At 40.6% G+C, this 17,068-nt stretch overlaps 1 protein-coding gene across 5 annotated transcripts in view; it reads left to right on the forward strand.

The window, feature by feature from the left end:
* Positions 1 to 3,279: 3,279 nt before the first annotated feature.
* The window catches only part of LOC141109236 (chymotrypsin-like elastase family member 2A), a 43,957-nt gene continuing 30,168 nt past the window's right edge, over positions 3,280 to 17,068 (forward strand). For 4 of the 5 annotated variants that reach the window (XM_073601014.1, XM_073601016.1, XM_073601017.1 and 1 more), the window contains exons 1-6: positions 3,280 to 3,399; positions 6,227 to 6,329; positions 9,446 to 9,582; positions 10,385 to 10,521; positions 14,670 to 14,737; positions 15,641 to 15,792. In XM_073601014.1, the coding sequence (XP_073457115.1) occupies positions 6,313 to 6,329; positions 9,446 to 9,582; positions 10,385 to 10,521; positions 14,670 to 14,737; positions 15,641 to 15,792 (511 nt within the window). In that variant the 5' untranslated portion in view covers positions 3,280 to 3,399; positions 6,227 to 6,312. The remainder of the gene's footprint in view (positions 3,400 to 6,226; positions 6,330 to 9,445; positions 9,583 to 10,384; positions 10,522 to 14,669; positions 14,738 to 15,640; positions 15,793 to 17,068) is intronic. The other variant, XM_073601015.1, reaches the window with a different exon arrangement.

Here is a 17,068-nt window from a genome sequence, read left to right on the forward strand (position 1 = left end):
TCGACACATTCGCTCAGGCCCTTGCTTGGATACTGTTACACAAGGCTCAGTGCCAAGAAGTCATCCATTACCTGGAAGACTTCCTACTAATAGAACCTCCCAGCAAGTCCCCAGAAGACCTCGACAAACTCAGAGTGATATTCGGAAATCTCAATGTTCCCATCGCCGAGCACAAAGTCGATGGCCCAGCACACAACATCACCTTTCTCGGGGTCAACTTAGACACCTGCGCTATGCAAGCCAGTCTCCCCCTCGACAAACTAACCCGCATTAGGGCGGTCCTTCACAAATTCACCCACACCAAGGGGTGCACCAAAAAGCAGTTGCAATCTCTCCTGGGAATGCTTAATTTCGCCATGCGAATTATTCCACAAGGCCGCACCTTCGTGTCACGCCTGCTGAGATTCCTGTCAGAAACACAAGACCCCGACCAGATCCTAAATCTAGACTCCGCAGCAATAGCGGACCTATCTATGTGGGAGGAATTCCTGTCCGCCTGGAATGGCATATCCCTATTTATACCCATGGTTTCGGCCCAGTCACCCCAGGTGGTGACAGACGCTGCAGCCTCCACAGGTTTTGCGGCAATTTTTGGCCACCAATGGTTTTCAGGACCCTGGCCTCAACAGATACTGTTGATACCCGGCTTTATTCGAACATCTTCCCTCTTCGAACTCTATCCCATAGTGGCAGCTGCACAACTCTGGGGTCACCATTGGACAGGGCAAACCGTAGTCTTCACCACCGATAATCAGGCCACGGCAGACATCATTAACAAAGGCAGGTCCAAGTCCCTAGCAGTCATGTCCTTCCTGCGCAGATTGGTACAACTGTCTTTACAACATCAGTTTAACATACACTGTGCATTTATTCCAGGCAGATACAATTTAGCTGCTGACGCACTGTCACGTTTTAACTACACCTCCTTTTTCAAACAGGTTCCCGGAGCCGAACCAGTGTTGGCCCCTATCCCTGTCTGGTCACAACTGACCCTGGACTAGTTCAACATTTACAAGGAGCAACGCAGCTCATCAATCACTCACTCTCACATAACACACTCAAAGCCTACCAGACAGCTTGGAAGGCGTTCAATAAATTTCTCACATCCTGCCGTAAAGGACCAACAGATGTCAAACAGGTACTGGCCTTCACTTCATACTGCCACACTCAGCTGGCCTTATCTTACAATACCATTCGGCTATACCTAGCCGGCATACAACATTTCTTGACGCTTCAAGACCCCACAAAACCTTCTCTGTTCTCATCACACGCCATACGAGCCATCCTAAGGGGCATTCAGAAACAACAACCAGTGACCAGCACCAAGCGCTTACCCATTACGGGGCCCATCTTCAGGGATATGTCGACTATTCTGGCTACTTCGCCATTCGGTCTGCTCCCCAGCACGGTCCTACAAGCAGCCATATATTTGGCTTACTACGGGTTCTTGCGACCTGGGGAATTCACCTATAACAACCCCACAGACCAAGTGCTATGCAGACGGCACTTGCTTCGCTACCAAGACCATTTCATCCTTCACCTCGAGGTCTCTAAAACCCAGCAAACAGGCTCTGGAGTGGACATTCACCTGTACAAAACCAATAACAGCTGGTGTCCAGTCACCGTACTCAACCGTCTCCTGTCACTCCTGCCTGAACAACCGGACACCAGTCCTCTTCTACCATTCCCAGTTAAACCCTTAAGCGCCTGTCAGTTTGTGAAACACATAAGGATACTTCTCCGCAATCTTCACCTTAACCCTAGTCAGTACTCCCGACACTCCTTTCGCATCGGAGCAGCCTCCGCAGCATCCCGCCATGGGGTTCCAGACCACGTCATCAAAAGACTAGGCAGGTGGAAATCAGCCTGCTTCGCCCGGTATATCCCCAATCCTCAAGTAGAGATGGCACAGGCATTCTCCAAATTGGCTCAATGAATAACTGAAAACCAATAAAATATTATACCCCTACCTGAATGTTTTTGCCCCCTTATTTTGGCATACCGGCCATTAGACCAAGGTACACTTTCAGGTCCATTTCATATGGTAAGTCCACACTTCCAGGTCTATTTCCGATGGTAAGTCTTATCTTAATTATAAATGTTATGTATGTCCATATCGGACATAGGGCTCCAACCATAAGTAGGAAGGCCAGTATGGTGGCCTGAATTTATGGGAGGAGCCCGGGGGTATTTAAGCAGCCCGCTCACCTGTGGTGCTTGTCGGTTTCCTGTGCGCGATACCCACCCTCCCATCCCCATTTCACAGCATTTCTCAACTATTCATTTCTCTTTACAGAATAATCATTTCTTAAACCAGGGTATGCCCCCTTATTTTGGCATACCGGCCATTAGACCAAGGCACACTTTCAGGTCCATTTCATATGGTAAGTCCACACTTCCAGGTCTATTTCCGATGGTAAGTCTTATCTTAATTATAAATGTTATCTATGTCCATATCGGACATAGGGCTCCAACCATAAATATAATATATATAATATATTATATATATAAATGAGAATTCTGTCACAGATCGCCAGTGAGGTGCCGAGATCGCACCTTCATACACTGGCTGTTTCTGTGACAGTCAGTTACAGATTTTCGCTGTGCTGCGATAATCAGTGGAGTACATGTTCTCCGCTGATTACCTCAGTTTCATACACTGGTAATGACCTGAGATCAGTGGCGAGACTCGGGATCGCAGCTGATCTCAGTTTCATAAAAGGACACCTCAGTCTTTACTGGATTTTTAGGTCAACAGATTAAATAAACAGTATAAAGCAAGATACTGGAATAATACAATTTAAATGTTATTGTAACAACATAATAACTCCAGAAAACTAGGATTATACAAAGACAAATGTCCAGAGTGCGATACATTATCTTTGAGATATACTGTATATTAAGACTGTATATTAGATATAAACTAGGATTTGCTTAGTTAAGACACATATATCAACAGTAGACAAGTAATATTACCAATCTCGCAACGCCTCATTACGTTTAATAAAGATAATCATAGTTAATATTTAAAAATTAAACCATAAGCTTGCTGTGTCCCTTTATGAGTAAATGTGTACAGAGATTAATGCTTTTGATGTAATTCCTAATGTCATTTTGTTCATTCTTATACTAAATGAAGCAACTAAGGAAGTACTTTCATATTTTGACTCCAAAGAATTACTGTGTATTAGATCCAAGTGTAAATTCCTTTATAGTCTGTTACCTGCAATTGGAATCTCACTTGTTGATTTGGGCTTGTTGAACTAGTTTTTCTGACATCACTTGCTTGCTTAGACCCTGTCAAACTCTGAGCACCCAGGATTGTTCTCAGATCTTTGTTGAAATCATTCAGAGACCAAACCACCTACTAGGCAAGTCTGACAAGGGACATTCTCAAAGGTAAGCCTAGCCCAACCAGTGACATTGCTTCTAGCCATTTTACTTAAAGGATTGAAGGTTTGAAATATCCTCATGATTTATAGACGTTTGTGCATATCTATTTTCTATCTGTATATATATATATATATATATATATACATACATATATACAGTATATATAAACTTCCCTTTCTCAAAAATGATTTGTTCATCAGCCAATGCAGTCATGTACTTAGGTTTATGTAGGCTTAGTCTTCCACATACAAAATGCATATGACATGTTTAATCAGATTTTTGTCTAAATGGAAAATAGGAAATTGATAGTTTCATTCTTTTAATGGCCTAGGTTAAATGTTTTACACATGTTTACAATGTTTTATTTATGTTTTGCAATAATTTTTGTATGTGAAAGCCTCTAACAAATGGTTTATTAATCTTTTAGGTAGTTGAAAAGACTCTAGTACTGGGCTTGTGAATAGAAGTCATGTTAAAGAACAGAAAATTTTACATAGCATTTTGTTATATATTTTTATAGTCCTGGATCATAGTGAAAAAGAATTATTTAAAATAAATTTTGCCCAAGAAAATCTTCAAGTGTTATGGTGTTCAGATACATGGTTTAGCTCCTACGAACATACAGGTGGTGGCTGATAATATTCAGTTGACTTGGTATTGTACCAGTGCTTGCCTTTGATTGAAATGATCTACATTCCTGTAGATAACTAAAGTTATCTACAAATGAAAGGTCTGCAAAAAAAAAAAAAAAAGTTTGCATTGGGAAGACTTTTATGTCTATGCCTTTAGAGGAGGAACGGGGAGCTTTTTGGTCTTCAAATAATAGCAACTGGCCAGCAAAAGCCATTTAGCTTACCAAGAGTTGGCTCAGCCAGGAAGTGCTGGCCATAGTCTTGGAGGTACCCACGTATAAGAAGGTTTGTTGATCTGAGTGTAAATAGCTGGATTAATTACTATATTTCAAGTACTTCATATACTATACTATACAGTACTATATATGTACTTCAGCAAGTACACCTCCTGCAATATTGGAAGGTGTTTGTCATTACAGATAGCACCTGGCTAGATCTTTGTATAGAATTGAAAACCCCACCTATCACAATAAAGTCAAGAGGCAGGGAAATATGCTTCAAGCAGAAATATAAATATAAATATGATCAATATCCTATATTCTATATACAGTACATTAAACAATTATGTGTGAAGGAAATTAGATAAAAAATAATTATTTTTATTTTCTTTCTCTAACATTCACTTTACAAAATGAAAATTCACTTTGCTAGGTGAAGAGTCTCTACTTCTTTAGTAAATCAACCCCATTGCATAGTTTCCTGTAAAAATAAACTCATTGATCTTAAGCAGCTGGTTAAAATCTCATTTTGGACCCCAAATTCTCAAGCGTGGCTTCAATTTTTAGAATTAAACACAATCTTCACATCCAGGGGTTCCTATAGTAGTCCTTCGGTTAATGGAGGCAGCTTATATATAACTCAAATGCCCCATAGGGACTCTATCAGTACAGTATTGATTAAATACATTTCAAGTACCAAAGCATCATTTAGTCGAAATTTAGAATCATCAATTTGCTAATCTAAGCCATTACATTTATATGTCCATTAAGGAGCAATATGTAAAATATATTTAAGTATCACTTAAAAGGCTAAATGGTTGGCGGTATCATGACCTACTCCATGTATGCTGCGCAAGATCGAACCCCCCCCCCCCCTCCTTCTCCCCCTCCCCTTCCTTCTGAGTTTCCCCCTTGCATACATTTTTTATTATTTTTTTGTTTCATAAACCTATTTATTTAGAAGTCTTCTGACCAGTCATGTGACATGTACGGTCCTCTTCCTTCTTCAGCATTGCAATAAGCTTGCCTCGATGATGCAGAGAGTATTGATGATGTAACAATGTCATTGATGTTCTCTGCATCCTTACGCTATGAGTGCAGGGTGCCATGGGGTGTCCATGATGCCCTGTACTCCTGGAAGTAGGCTGAATGACCCATAAACCCAGAGAAAAGTAGCGTATGTGGAGGACTGCGCCAAAGAAAAAGTCAGTATTGCAGAAACATCTTTTATGTATACAGATGGTGGGCTATTTGTTTTTACAAAAAAAAAAATACACTTGGGCTTTAAAAGTAGTCATCACTTGGTTGCATCTGGCCTCAAGTGTATAGATATAACTCTTGTTCCTATGAAACAATGTTCATTCTCATGGAACAGCTGTAAATAATTTACTTTCTGGCCTTACAACACCCCTTAAAACACTGGGTACATAGAATGCATTTTATTGCTTTGTCTTTCTGTTTCATTGTAATTATTAACTCGGTGTGATGCTCCCATCCCATTCAGAATGACAGGCCATTAATAATCAAATTAAGCAACTATATTCACTTTTTAGGTTGGGTTCACACTAGAGACTGTAGCAGCTCACAGCAGGAGTCCAGTGCGTCTCCATTTAACGTTTCAGGTCCTGATTTCAGCCCGAATTTTTGGCTGAATTCGGACCTGAATTGGACCAAAAGACACATAGGACTCCTGTGCACTTTGCACCGGAGCCGCTGCGGAGATGTGTGAACCGTAGAGAGCCGGTCACAATCTCCTGCTATGCGAATTGGTTGCGGGGAAACCAGCATCCTTTTCACAATAGTATGAACCCAGCTTGAGACTTTTTTTTTCTTGGTGTTTGTAAGTAATAGAAAAAAAATGGAGTTTAATAATTAACTTGATATTGTACTTTTTTCCAATGTTAGGAGCTGTTATTTTGTTTAAATATTTTTTTTTTAGTTTAGTGCTCGACTAAAGTAATAATATATTTTCATCCTTTTTAGATAATGTTCAAATGTATGCTAAATTACATACAAGAATTTGAAAATATAAAAAAAGAAAAATATATTAAGTGTATAAAAGAAGAATAATGCTGTCCACTAGCAGGTGAGCATAAAGCTGTAAATATTTAAAGTGTATCTAAACCCCAAATGTATAAAAAAAAAATGTAGATAGAGTAGTGAAGGTTTAGAACAAACCATAAGAGCAAAAAAGAAAAGTTCAAGGCAGGGCGGCTGGTGGTATATTTCTTGGGGGGGGCGATCTGCCCACCTGCCGCCACCCCCCTGGTGGTCAGTGTAGTCTCCCGCACCCCCCCGGTCAGTCGGTTGGTCCCCCCACTTACTCCATCTAGGCCCTCTGGGCGGCAGGCAGCGTCTCCTCCTTCCTCAGCTTTACGGCACGGTGGCTTCTCCTGCATCTCCTCCCTCCTCCTCCTGAGCGGCCAATAGGATCACCTCTCCTTTTGGCCAATCTGGAAACAGGTCTCATGACCCACTTCCTGATTGGCCGGGAGGAGAATCAGTGTGACAATAGTGAATATTCATTCACTATTGTCACACAACTGGGTGGGCTCAAGGGGGGGGGGGATTCTCTGCGCCCTGAGCCCACCCTTTTTTGAAGTCTATTAGAGCCTCTGGCTCTAATCACGTGCTTAAAAAAAAATCTCCCATTGGAATCCATGCGTCCAGCACTCCGCATGTAGATTAGGGGGCCAGACCCATGGATAGGGGGGCGGCCACTGGTTCAAGGGTATTTAAACCAAAGAATGAAAATGTAATATACTGTAGCTTACCAGTCCTTTTTTCTCTTCATTTGCACCTGGTAAACCTGCCAGTACACACATCCTGTCCTAGTGAGACAATACAGGCATACCCCACTTTTAAGTACACAATGGGGTTTATTTACTAAAGCTAGAAAGTGCAAAATCAGGCTCACTTCTGCATAGAAACCAATGAGCTTCTAACCCCAGCTTGTTCAATTAAGATTTGGTAATAAACCTGGAAGCTCATTGGTTTCTATGCAGAGGTGAGCCTGATTTTGCATTTTCTAGCGTTAGTAAATAAACCCCATTGTGTACTTAAAAGTGGGGTATGCCTATACTCTCTCACTCTGCTGTATTTATGGAGAAGCAGCATTGTCACTTTAGGATAGGGCTACAAACGCCTTATTAACATAGAGGGAAAGGAGTTCAGTGGCCCTAAGGGATAAATGGGAACAACGTATCTGACAGTAATGCACCACAGGAAGTTATCAGCTGGAACAAACTCTTGCAGGATCAACAGGTATATATATATCAGTTACAAAATGACTCTTTCAAAGTATATTTAACATATTAAAAGGAACGTAAAGAGAAGTTAATCGTTAAGGTTTACCCTATTTTTGTTAGGGTTTACATACTCTTTAAAGTGGAAGTCCAGTCAAATCCTAACTATACTTAGCTATAGCAGGTTTAAGTATAGATAGTATTTTACTGGACTTTTACTTTAAGTATATATTTTCTATTTCAGGAAATATTCAGCAAAAACAAAGAACTAAGGTCATATCAAGAATACACTGAGGCTGATTTTCTAAAGGACTAGACACTATTTAATTAGTAACATGAATGTTCACTTTTCGAAATGTATTATATCTTAGAAAAAACAATGTTATTTTTAATAAGGTAAAGCAACACTCACTTTAAATATATACAAACGGTAATTAAAAACAGTTAGGTTCTTGCCCATGATTGGGTAACTAAAGTAAAAACAACGTCACCTTATTTAGTAAGCTCAGTGAACATTCATGGTTGTTTTGTATTTCTTCCATTTGCGAATAATCTCTCCAACAGTTGTCTCCTTCTCACCAAGCTTCTTGCTGATGGTCTTGTAGCCCATTACAGCCTTGTGCAGGTCTTCAATCTTGTCCCTGATGTTCCTTGACAGTTCTTTGGTCTTACCCATGACGGTGAGGTTTGAATGGAAGAAAGAGATTCTGTGGACAGGTGTCTTTTATACACATAATGACTTGTCATTAGGAGCACCTTCTTAAATTGACAGGACTAATCTGCGTACCACATGAGCACATACTGTAAACAGTCTGTGGGAGCCAGAATTATTGTTGGTTGGTAGGGGATCAATTACTTATTTTACTCCCTGAACTGCAACTCAATGTATAACATTTTTTATTATGTGTTTTTTTCTGGAGTTTTGGTTGATATTCTGTCTCTATCATTTAAAATACACTTATCACAATTATAGACCCTTCATTTCTTTGTAAGTGGGCAAACTTACAAAATCTGCAGGGGATCAAATAATTTTTTTCCCCACTTCCAACAGATTCCAACTTTTTTGCTGTAATCAGCAAACTCATGATTCGATACAAAAGTCCTTCTCTACAATAAACTGACAGGGAACAATACCCAGGTTGAGTCTGCTTTCTGAAAAAAAAAAAAAAAAAGAAGAGATTCTGAGGGGAATCACAATATTGCATTGCAGTAATGATGCACTATACAAAAATGAGTTTGTTGAGGTACAATTAATTTAAATAGCATCCCAATGCACCTGCAGCCTTCTACATGACGCAGGAATGCACTATGGTGCATTGGGGTTTATTTACTAAAGGCAAATCCACTTTGCACTACAAGTGCACTTGGAAGTGCAGTCGCTGTAGATCTGAGGGGGACATGCAAGGAAAATAAAAAATAGCATTTTTGCTTGTACATGATTGGACGATAGAAATCAGCAGAGCTTCCACTCATTTCAGATGTTCTCCTCAGATCTACAGTGACTGCACTTAGAAGTGCACTTGGAGTGCAAAGTGGATTTGCCTTTAGTAAATCAACCCCATTGCGTGTTGCATTTCGAAGAAAGGTTAAGTATGGTTTTGGTCATGTTGGGATTAAAATGAATGGGTTGCTTTAATGCAACACACAATAATGCACAATGTAGCACACTTTAACGCACTGTGCAAGTGAAAACCCAACTTAGCACTTTTCCCAACTTTTGTTTTGCACCTGAAATACATTTAGTTGATTTAAATGGAAGGTTTGGTTGGGATTTCACTACTTCTTTTCTGCATCTTTTTTTTAGTAACACCTTTGCTCAAAGAAGAATAATAAAACAACAGTTGTATTTATATCAGTATAAACTACTAATCTCCATAAAATATTATTTTGCTAGTTGTGTTTTACCTTTCTATAACATATTAACTAATTTAGTGTTTTTAACATTGTTTTCATATAGAGCCCCTGAATCTAGTCTTCCAATGAAAGCATCGCAATCTAAGCATCGCAGCATCATAATAGCAGTTTCCATAATCATAGTTCTTTTGATAATTATTGCAGCTGTGGTTTCAGCTATTGTAATTACTGTTATTCAGGGTAAGTTCATGGCGTTGACTTTTCTTTTAAAAATGTTTATAAGCAGGGAAATAAATTAAGGACATGTATGTGCTAGCAGTCACTGCCGTCTTGCTGAGCACTATTGCTGCTTGAGCGGGTGTCAGCATTGAAAGTGACCACTCACTTTAGCTGTCAAACAAACTGGTCACATGACCACTGCTTACCTCTGATGCTAGGGAAACCTTGCAGAGAACTGCCCTCTGCACTGGGCTTCTGATTGCCATCTTTGGGGAGCCTGTGTCTGACTGTACACAGAGCTCTTCCGCTATTTGGGCAGCCATCTTTACCCAGAGAGGCTATACGTAGCCTCTGCTGGGTTGTTTTTGTGCACTCTGCAGTGTGGGAAGTTGAGCTAGGGACAGACACTTGGTGAGACAAATGCTGGTGAGGGGAAAGCTATGTTCAGCATAGGAAAAGGTACCTGTGGAGGGAGGTCCGCTTAGGGTTGGTCTTGTAACTCCTGAAAACTAACTGGTATGGGGAAGGATCTTTCTGCCAGCCTGTATCTAAAACATTGCATCCTTGCACCCTGTGTTGCAAGTGAAGTGTAAGCCAGGGAGGGCCTGTTTAAGGAAGTTCAAATACATTATACTTAAAATGGTGAAATATTATACTTAAAATGCATAAAACTCCAAAGGGACAGCAAAAATGGTTTATCGGTGATGTCAAGCACAACATACCAAGGTAATAAAATGAGGAAACTGACAAACTTATGTTAATGATGGTTTTAAAGGCATATGGCATAAAATATTAATAGGCAAACTTTGCTTTTTTTTTATAGGTACAAGCAGCAAATCAGGATCCAGCCTTGTGTATTATAACGGTTCTTTTAGGGTTTTAAATTTAAACTATACAGAAGATTATAAGAGAAGTAGTAGCCTTGAATTTCAATCAATGGCTGTTCAAATTGAAGGATTTGTAAGTAGTTTTTAATAGCTTTAGTGAAATGTGAAACTTTCCTTTCATATATGGGAAAAATAGGAGAACATTTTTTCTGGGACATAGGGAGTGTTGAAGCACCACTGAAACAATTGTCCATGGACACTGTTAAACACTTACTAAACCACAGGTTATCTGTCAATGTATCCTGTGCAAATTTCTAGAGGTCACAAGACATACATATCAGAATACATATTACAATGTTAGCTAAATATTCAAACACCTACTGTATATGTAGGGAGGGAGTGTATGGGTTGTGAAGTTAGTTTCCTGTTCAGCAACTTTGCAAGGACAATGTGCCTAAGTACCGGCACATCCCATTGGTTTCCAGTACAGTTCCTTATCAGTTCTCTTTGCAGCCATTAAGCGTGGCTAGCAGCACTACACACTTTCTACAGATATCTCTTTACTATGGTGGTGCAATTACCATTCGCTCACAACTACAACTGGGGCCAATGCAACACAGGTGCCCAGGTGTTTTAACCAGTATTCTGGGGAACCTACCCAGTCACCCCTTCCAACTCACCTGTGTAATTGATCACCACCACCACTCATATCTCCAAACCAGCTGCTCACAGGATTCCCTGATTCTGAGTGTTGGTGATTCATTGTGGGGCATTCCTGCTATGCCAAAAAGCCTGCAGCCTTCAAGCAATTGCATCAACGCTGTCTGCATATACTTACATTCAGTACTACAGATGTAACACCCTGGTGTTTAGGCAGGGTTGCTCCTAAATTTACTTGCCAGGTATAGCTACCTTGGCCCATTGTTAGGGATCAATTGATTTGTTAAGTCTGTAATTGCTGCACTTCTCTCTTCTCTCTCGGGCACTTGGTGGCATTAGATAAGACAAGGGCAATGCAAGGTCAGATTGTGAGCTTCCTGAAGACGCTAACACAGCAAAACATATGTTGGAGTAGAGGATCTGCCATTCCAGGTCTTGATCCTACATCCCATTCAGGCTTTGCCCTTAGGAGAGACGCGGACTACACGCCATCCATCATGGACTAGCCAACTTGCACATGCTGATTACACCTGGTGCCTGGATTGGCACTGTAACATGTGAGTGTAATTGCCATTTGTTGTTGTCATTTTTTACCTTATTAAAATTACTACACTATGAGACCTTCCTCTATGTCTCTTGTGGAGTCATTTTTCCCATCCTAATTTCATATCTAGGGACCAGTAGAGTGGAACTGAGTTGTCAGTGGAATCAACTGGTATTCCAGAAGCGCTGTTTGACCTTCCTGTAAAAAGGGGTCATAATTTACTGGTGAGTGCCCATCTATTGAGCACTCGTGGTGAAGCACTAGAAGTTTATTTTTTTGAGCATCACATTTTGGTGTTGGGATTCATCACATATGGACTTTCTAGCTTGCTATACTAAGTATATTTATATTTCCAATTCATTTTATAAGTTTTACTGAACATCACTAGCTCCTCAACCTTTAATATATTGTTTGCAGATTAGGAGTCTATGGGGTATCTCAGCCAATGGGCAGGGGTTTTCTTAAATCCCTTGCCCTGCTGGGAGAGCCTATATATTTAGGTGAAGTCAGGTGATCAGTGTTCTGTGCCACCTGGACGGCTGTCTGGGTGGACGTGTGTTGTACTGCCCGGGCTGCTAGTTTGCTACCGGTAGTTTGGGTCTATCCCAGGCACATCTGGCTGCTAGGCTATCTGAGGGCCTATCCAGAAGCAAGAGAGCAGTGCAGGGTTGGGACTGCGGCTTGCAGTCCAACCAGAAGTGACGGTTCTGCCAGCCGGAGAACCTGTCGTGGTCGGAGGTAGAGGGGAAGCTGTCGCCACTAAGGGACCTCCACCTTATTACCAGGGACCACAGTGAGTAGCTGAAGCAAGTACCGGAGCAGAATTCTCACCAACCGGGGATGGTGAAGAATCAGGAAACTTCAGCAAGTGTCAAGCCAGGGACCCAGCCAGTGGAGGTGACACTTGTGGAGCAGCCTTGCGTGTCAAGCCAGGGACTGAGTAGGCCAGTGGGGTGAAACTTGATAAGTATATGGAGTGCCAAGCTAGGGACCCAGCAGAGAAGCGGGGGGTGACGCTTGAGGAAGATACTACAGTGAAGATTGTTGGAAGAGCTCAAGGGATTCAGTGGCAGTGAATCATCTAGTCTAGAAAGAGAGACTGGGAGCTCAGTGGGTTGAAGAACTGCAAGAATGATTGTATTATTATTATTATTATTATTATTATACAGTATTTATATAGCGCCAACAGTAGCGCTTTACAACTTGAGGGTAAACAGTACAAATACAATACAATTTGATACAGTAGGAATCAGAGGGCCCTGCTCCTTAGAGCTTACAATCTAAGAGGGAAGGTCAACAGATACAAAAGGTAATAACTATGGGTGATGTGCTGATTGAGAAGATAAATATACAGTTGTTAGGTGGGGGCCAGATAGGCTTCTCTGAAGAGATGAGTTTTCAGGGATCGTCTGAAAGTGGAAGTGTAGTGGAATTGTAGTGGAAGTGATGTAACTGTTACACCTTGTGTTAGAAACCGTTAAAGACTGTTGCCATAGGAGACATCATTCCTACACATGCAGATGTGGCGTCTTGCTGGATGCCTTTCCCTGCAAGGCTGTCCTCCTGAGGAAATCTCAGAGTCTCCCAATTAACATTGCAACTGCTTGAGGGTGTGCTGGCCCTAACCCTCTCTCCCAAAGTTCTGTTAAAAAGAAATAAAATCTCTTTGCATTCAAGAAGTGTCTGGTGCCCATGAATCTAACTTGTATTACACCCACTATGCCTCACAACCCACTCTGTACAGAAGGCTGTCAGCAGTTTTTGGTTCTAAAGGTTCTCATTAGACTAGAGGAGGCCTGGGACCTTGCTACACACAAAGGAAAATGGATTTCTTTAACTCTTTCACTTTGTAGAGTTTCTTCATAAAGAGCAAGAGCATGGTACAAGTTTCAGAGCATAATTTTGTTCAACTAGTACAGTATAAACACAGTTATGGAGGAACAGCTTGCATTTTGTAACTTGTCCCATCCCAGGATAGTGACAGAGAGGGGGGTTGCCATATAACAATATATCCCAAAGTCGTGGTTCCTCCCAGACCATAGGCCTACCTTGTGCACTCCTCAGTGTAGGCCTGCCCTCTCTTTCATCTTGCCTTCTCCTTCACTCTTTATTTTGCTAACCCCACCCACTGCCTATGAGTGAAACTAAATTAAAAACTCTCCCAGCTGTAACCCTTTCTTACATACTGAGAGTCAGATAACGAGCACCCCTTCCCCTTAGCTTTGGAAGCTCATAGGCTAAAATCATCCATGGACTTTAAAGATTAGTTACTTAATGAGACACATCCCAACCACGTCAGGAAAAAAGAAGAGCAACCCAGGGCACACACTAGAAAACCCTATGTTGGTGGTGTGGGTGATGCCTGATACTAACTACCCTGCAATATCAAGCTGACATGGCTTCCTGTCCAGCTGTTCATATGCAAACAGAATGGAAGGCATGGCAAATTGCCACTGCCTGAAGGTACCACAATCATGGGATGTTTGCTCCCATCATTTCCCACTAGTATAGGAGCCACATAATTCATGCCTCTCTGCATCTTAAAAGAACCAAAACAACCAGTACAGTCAATTGCTTGGACACGTTACCAGGCTCTGCAGCTCTGCATAAATTAGTGCCAAGGATCAGTAAGAACTAATTAGGCAGTAAATTAATGCTGACAGGTTTTTACTATTTAATGGCAATCACTATATCTGCAGTCATGTATAACTGGCAAAGTGATCTAGAGGTCCCCCGGCATTGTATAATCTATTTGCATTCCTTTTGCTTTAAACTATGTGATCAGCACAGTGAAATCCTAATATATTGTAGATATCACACTAATCAAAGTCTGGGACTGTAATAAACCATGTGTCTGTTTTGTGACTTTATATCCCGAATTCCTGATTATGCAGTTACCTTTTCATTTTCCCATGATAGCTTATACATTTAAAAATATAAGGAGGTAATTAAGACTGTAAACATGCTTAAAATAAAGTATTGAAAAGAATTAACTAAAGTTATATTATATCAATTTTGCTTTGTATAATACCATTGTGGTGTGCTACTTGTGTTTAATGCTTTTGTATTTATTGCAGATTCATTCAATATTTAATTATTCAGAGCTAAGAAGTGAGTACAAGAAGGTGCAAGTTGTTAGTCTAAGGTATGTGGCTGATTATTTCAAAGGTCAATTAAATCTTATCAAACCCACGAATAATGTCCAAACACCTCTCTCCTCTAGTGTACATCTGGCCATAAACACATAGCCTGTGGACTGAACCAAAAAATTCCTTCATCTGTGCTATAGACAGGCAATGTTCAGCCAACAATTTTCCACCTGACTCCTTTGATTTTTTTCAATCAAACTAATTTGCATGGGAGGTTGTCGATAGGGCTACCCACAAGGCGGTAGACTGGGCTTATCCTCACAGGAATGACAGTGCCTGAAGCTTGATTATTGTGGTTGTTCCTCCAAAGGGAATAAAACATGTATTTGGACATATGTTGTGCAAATTAAATCATAAGTCAATAAAATTCAATAAAATTGGATAAATCAATAAGTGTTCATTAAAAAAAAATATAGTCCACATAGTCACCATTTTTTTTTTATATTGAATGAAGACCTATTGATTAATCTAATTTTATTGAACATTATGGACTTGTGATTTGATTTGCACAACTTATAATGTTTATATATTTTTAGCATAAGCACAGTAGGGCAGTTCCAGCACTTTATTATGTTTTTTTCACTGGAATATTGCTACATTTTTGCAGTTTATTTATTGAACTTTGCACTTTAGAGTGTTCTAAGCACTTGGCATTTTTCATATATATCACACAAATTTATTAGCGCTGCTTTTTTTTCTTTGTTAATGTTCATGTTAGATTGGAGTGTACATGTAAGGCTGCATGCACATGAGCGCATTTTTCCATATGCAACTTCAGGACATCCCAGGCACAAAAATAAGCAGCCCCTTTACGCTACACAGGCAAATTTGCCCATGTGCATAAAGCCTAAGTGTACTTGATGTGTATTTACTAATCACGTTCTTGTTTTTTTCCTCAGCCCCGGAAGCGTTATACCAGGATTTGTGGTGACTTTAAATTTTGATAGTTTAACGAGCAAAAATGTATCAGTTCAGAAGATATTCTCAGAAAACATGAGAAATACCAGCACAGTGCAATTCAATATTGACAAGAATTCACTGCAACTAACAGGCAAGTAGGACAACTCCTGCTCCATTAGGGGGAAATACGTTTCTTCCCTTTTTTCTTTTTGACAAATGTTGGTGCGTGCAACAGATTCATGTATCTTTAAGAAACATCTACATGCATTTGTTGAAAAGGTCCTTCAGTTTTCTAGAAAGTAGGAAAACCCCCTCCAAGCTGCCATGCCAGCACTGCAGGAGGTAGGCGGCCAGCAAAGCAAGCTTACCACATTGAAAGCCTCTCTCCCCAATCACATAAACAGCACAGGATAACTCCCCTACTATGGTGGGGGGGGGGGGGGGGGGGTTATTGGGTCTTCTCTGCTTGGCAAACATAACTTGTGTGTGTGTGTGAGAAAGCCACCTGCCAAACACATGGTGGCCATAGTATGCACACAGTGGTCCCACTCCGAGCAGTCTTGTCTGGCCGGCTCAGGAAAGCAGCCTCTTCATGCCAACATAGACTTGGTCTTGATTACTTCTAGCTTCCTTATGTCTGAAATGGTGATCTTTTTTTTTTTTTTTTGCAGCTATACAGACACTGTGGGTACTGAAAAGGTCAGCCTGTTTCACGCTATCTCATCAGGAAGTCATGATTAAGTGCTGAGAGCATGAAACGCGCTGACCTTTTCAGTCCCCACAGTGTCTGTATAGCTCTTAGCTCTTCTTAGAAGTTGTTTTCACATTTATTTAGTGCCAGTTCACATCACATGCAATCCAGTGCATTTTTTTCTGCATCAAAATCTCATGTAAAGTAGGTTATATGGTTTTCAATGGCATAGTTCCCACCAGTGCTTGCAGCTCCAGTGCATTCCAGTTCCAGAATAAAAAGTAGAACATGCTGCATTTTTCCTGCATTGGAGTGTACTGGAATGCTGTAAAATGCATCAAAAATGCGCTGGAATGCACATGTCCTTATTTACGGTTATTTAAGGTTAAGAAAAAAGAAGGGGAAAAAATGCACTGGATGGCACCAACAACGCAAAAAAAATGCACTGGAACGCATGCAGAAAAGCGTTTTTATGGTGTGAACTGGCCCTTAATAAAAGTGAACATTTTTGGAGTGTAGATTTCCAGATCATCTATTCTACATGGCTATAGCAGAGCCTGCACCTGAATGTGAGGGGCGTGGAGGTAAATGGTGGCAAATTTACCTTGGAGCAGCATTATACTGTTTACCAGCAGAAAAGAGTTGCAAATACAAGAGTTTTTTTTTTCTTTTTGTCTTTGTCCCTGTTTGAGAGATTTCCTACAATTCTGGTAGAGATTCTTAACCTATGCTGTGT

This window comes from Aquarana catesbeiana, linkage group LG01 (genome assembly GCF_042186555.1).
Source record: "Aquarana catesbeiana isolate 2022-GZ linkage group LG01, ASM4218655v1, whole genome shotgun sequence".
In the NCBI taxonomy this organism is placed as follows: domain Eukaryota; kingdom Metazoa; phylum Chordata; class Amphibia; order Anura; family Ranidae; genus Aquarana; species Aquarana catesbeiana.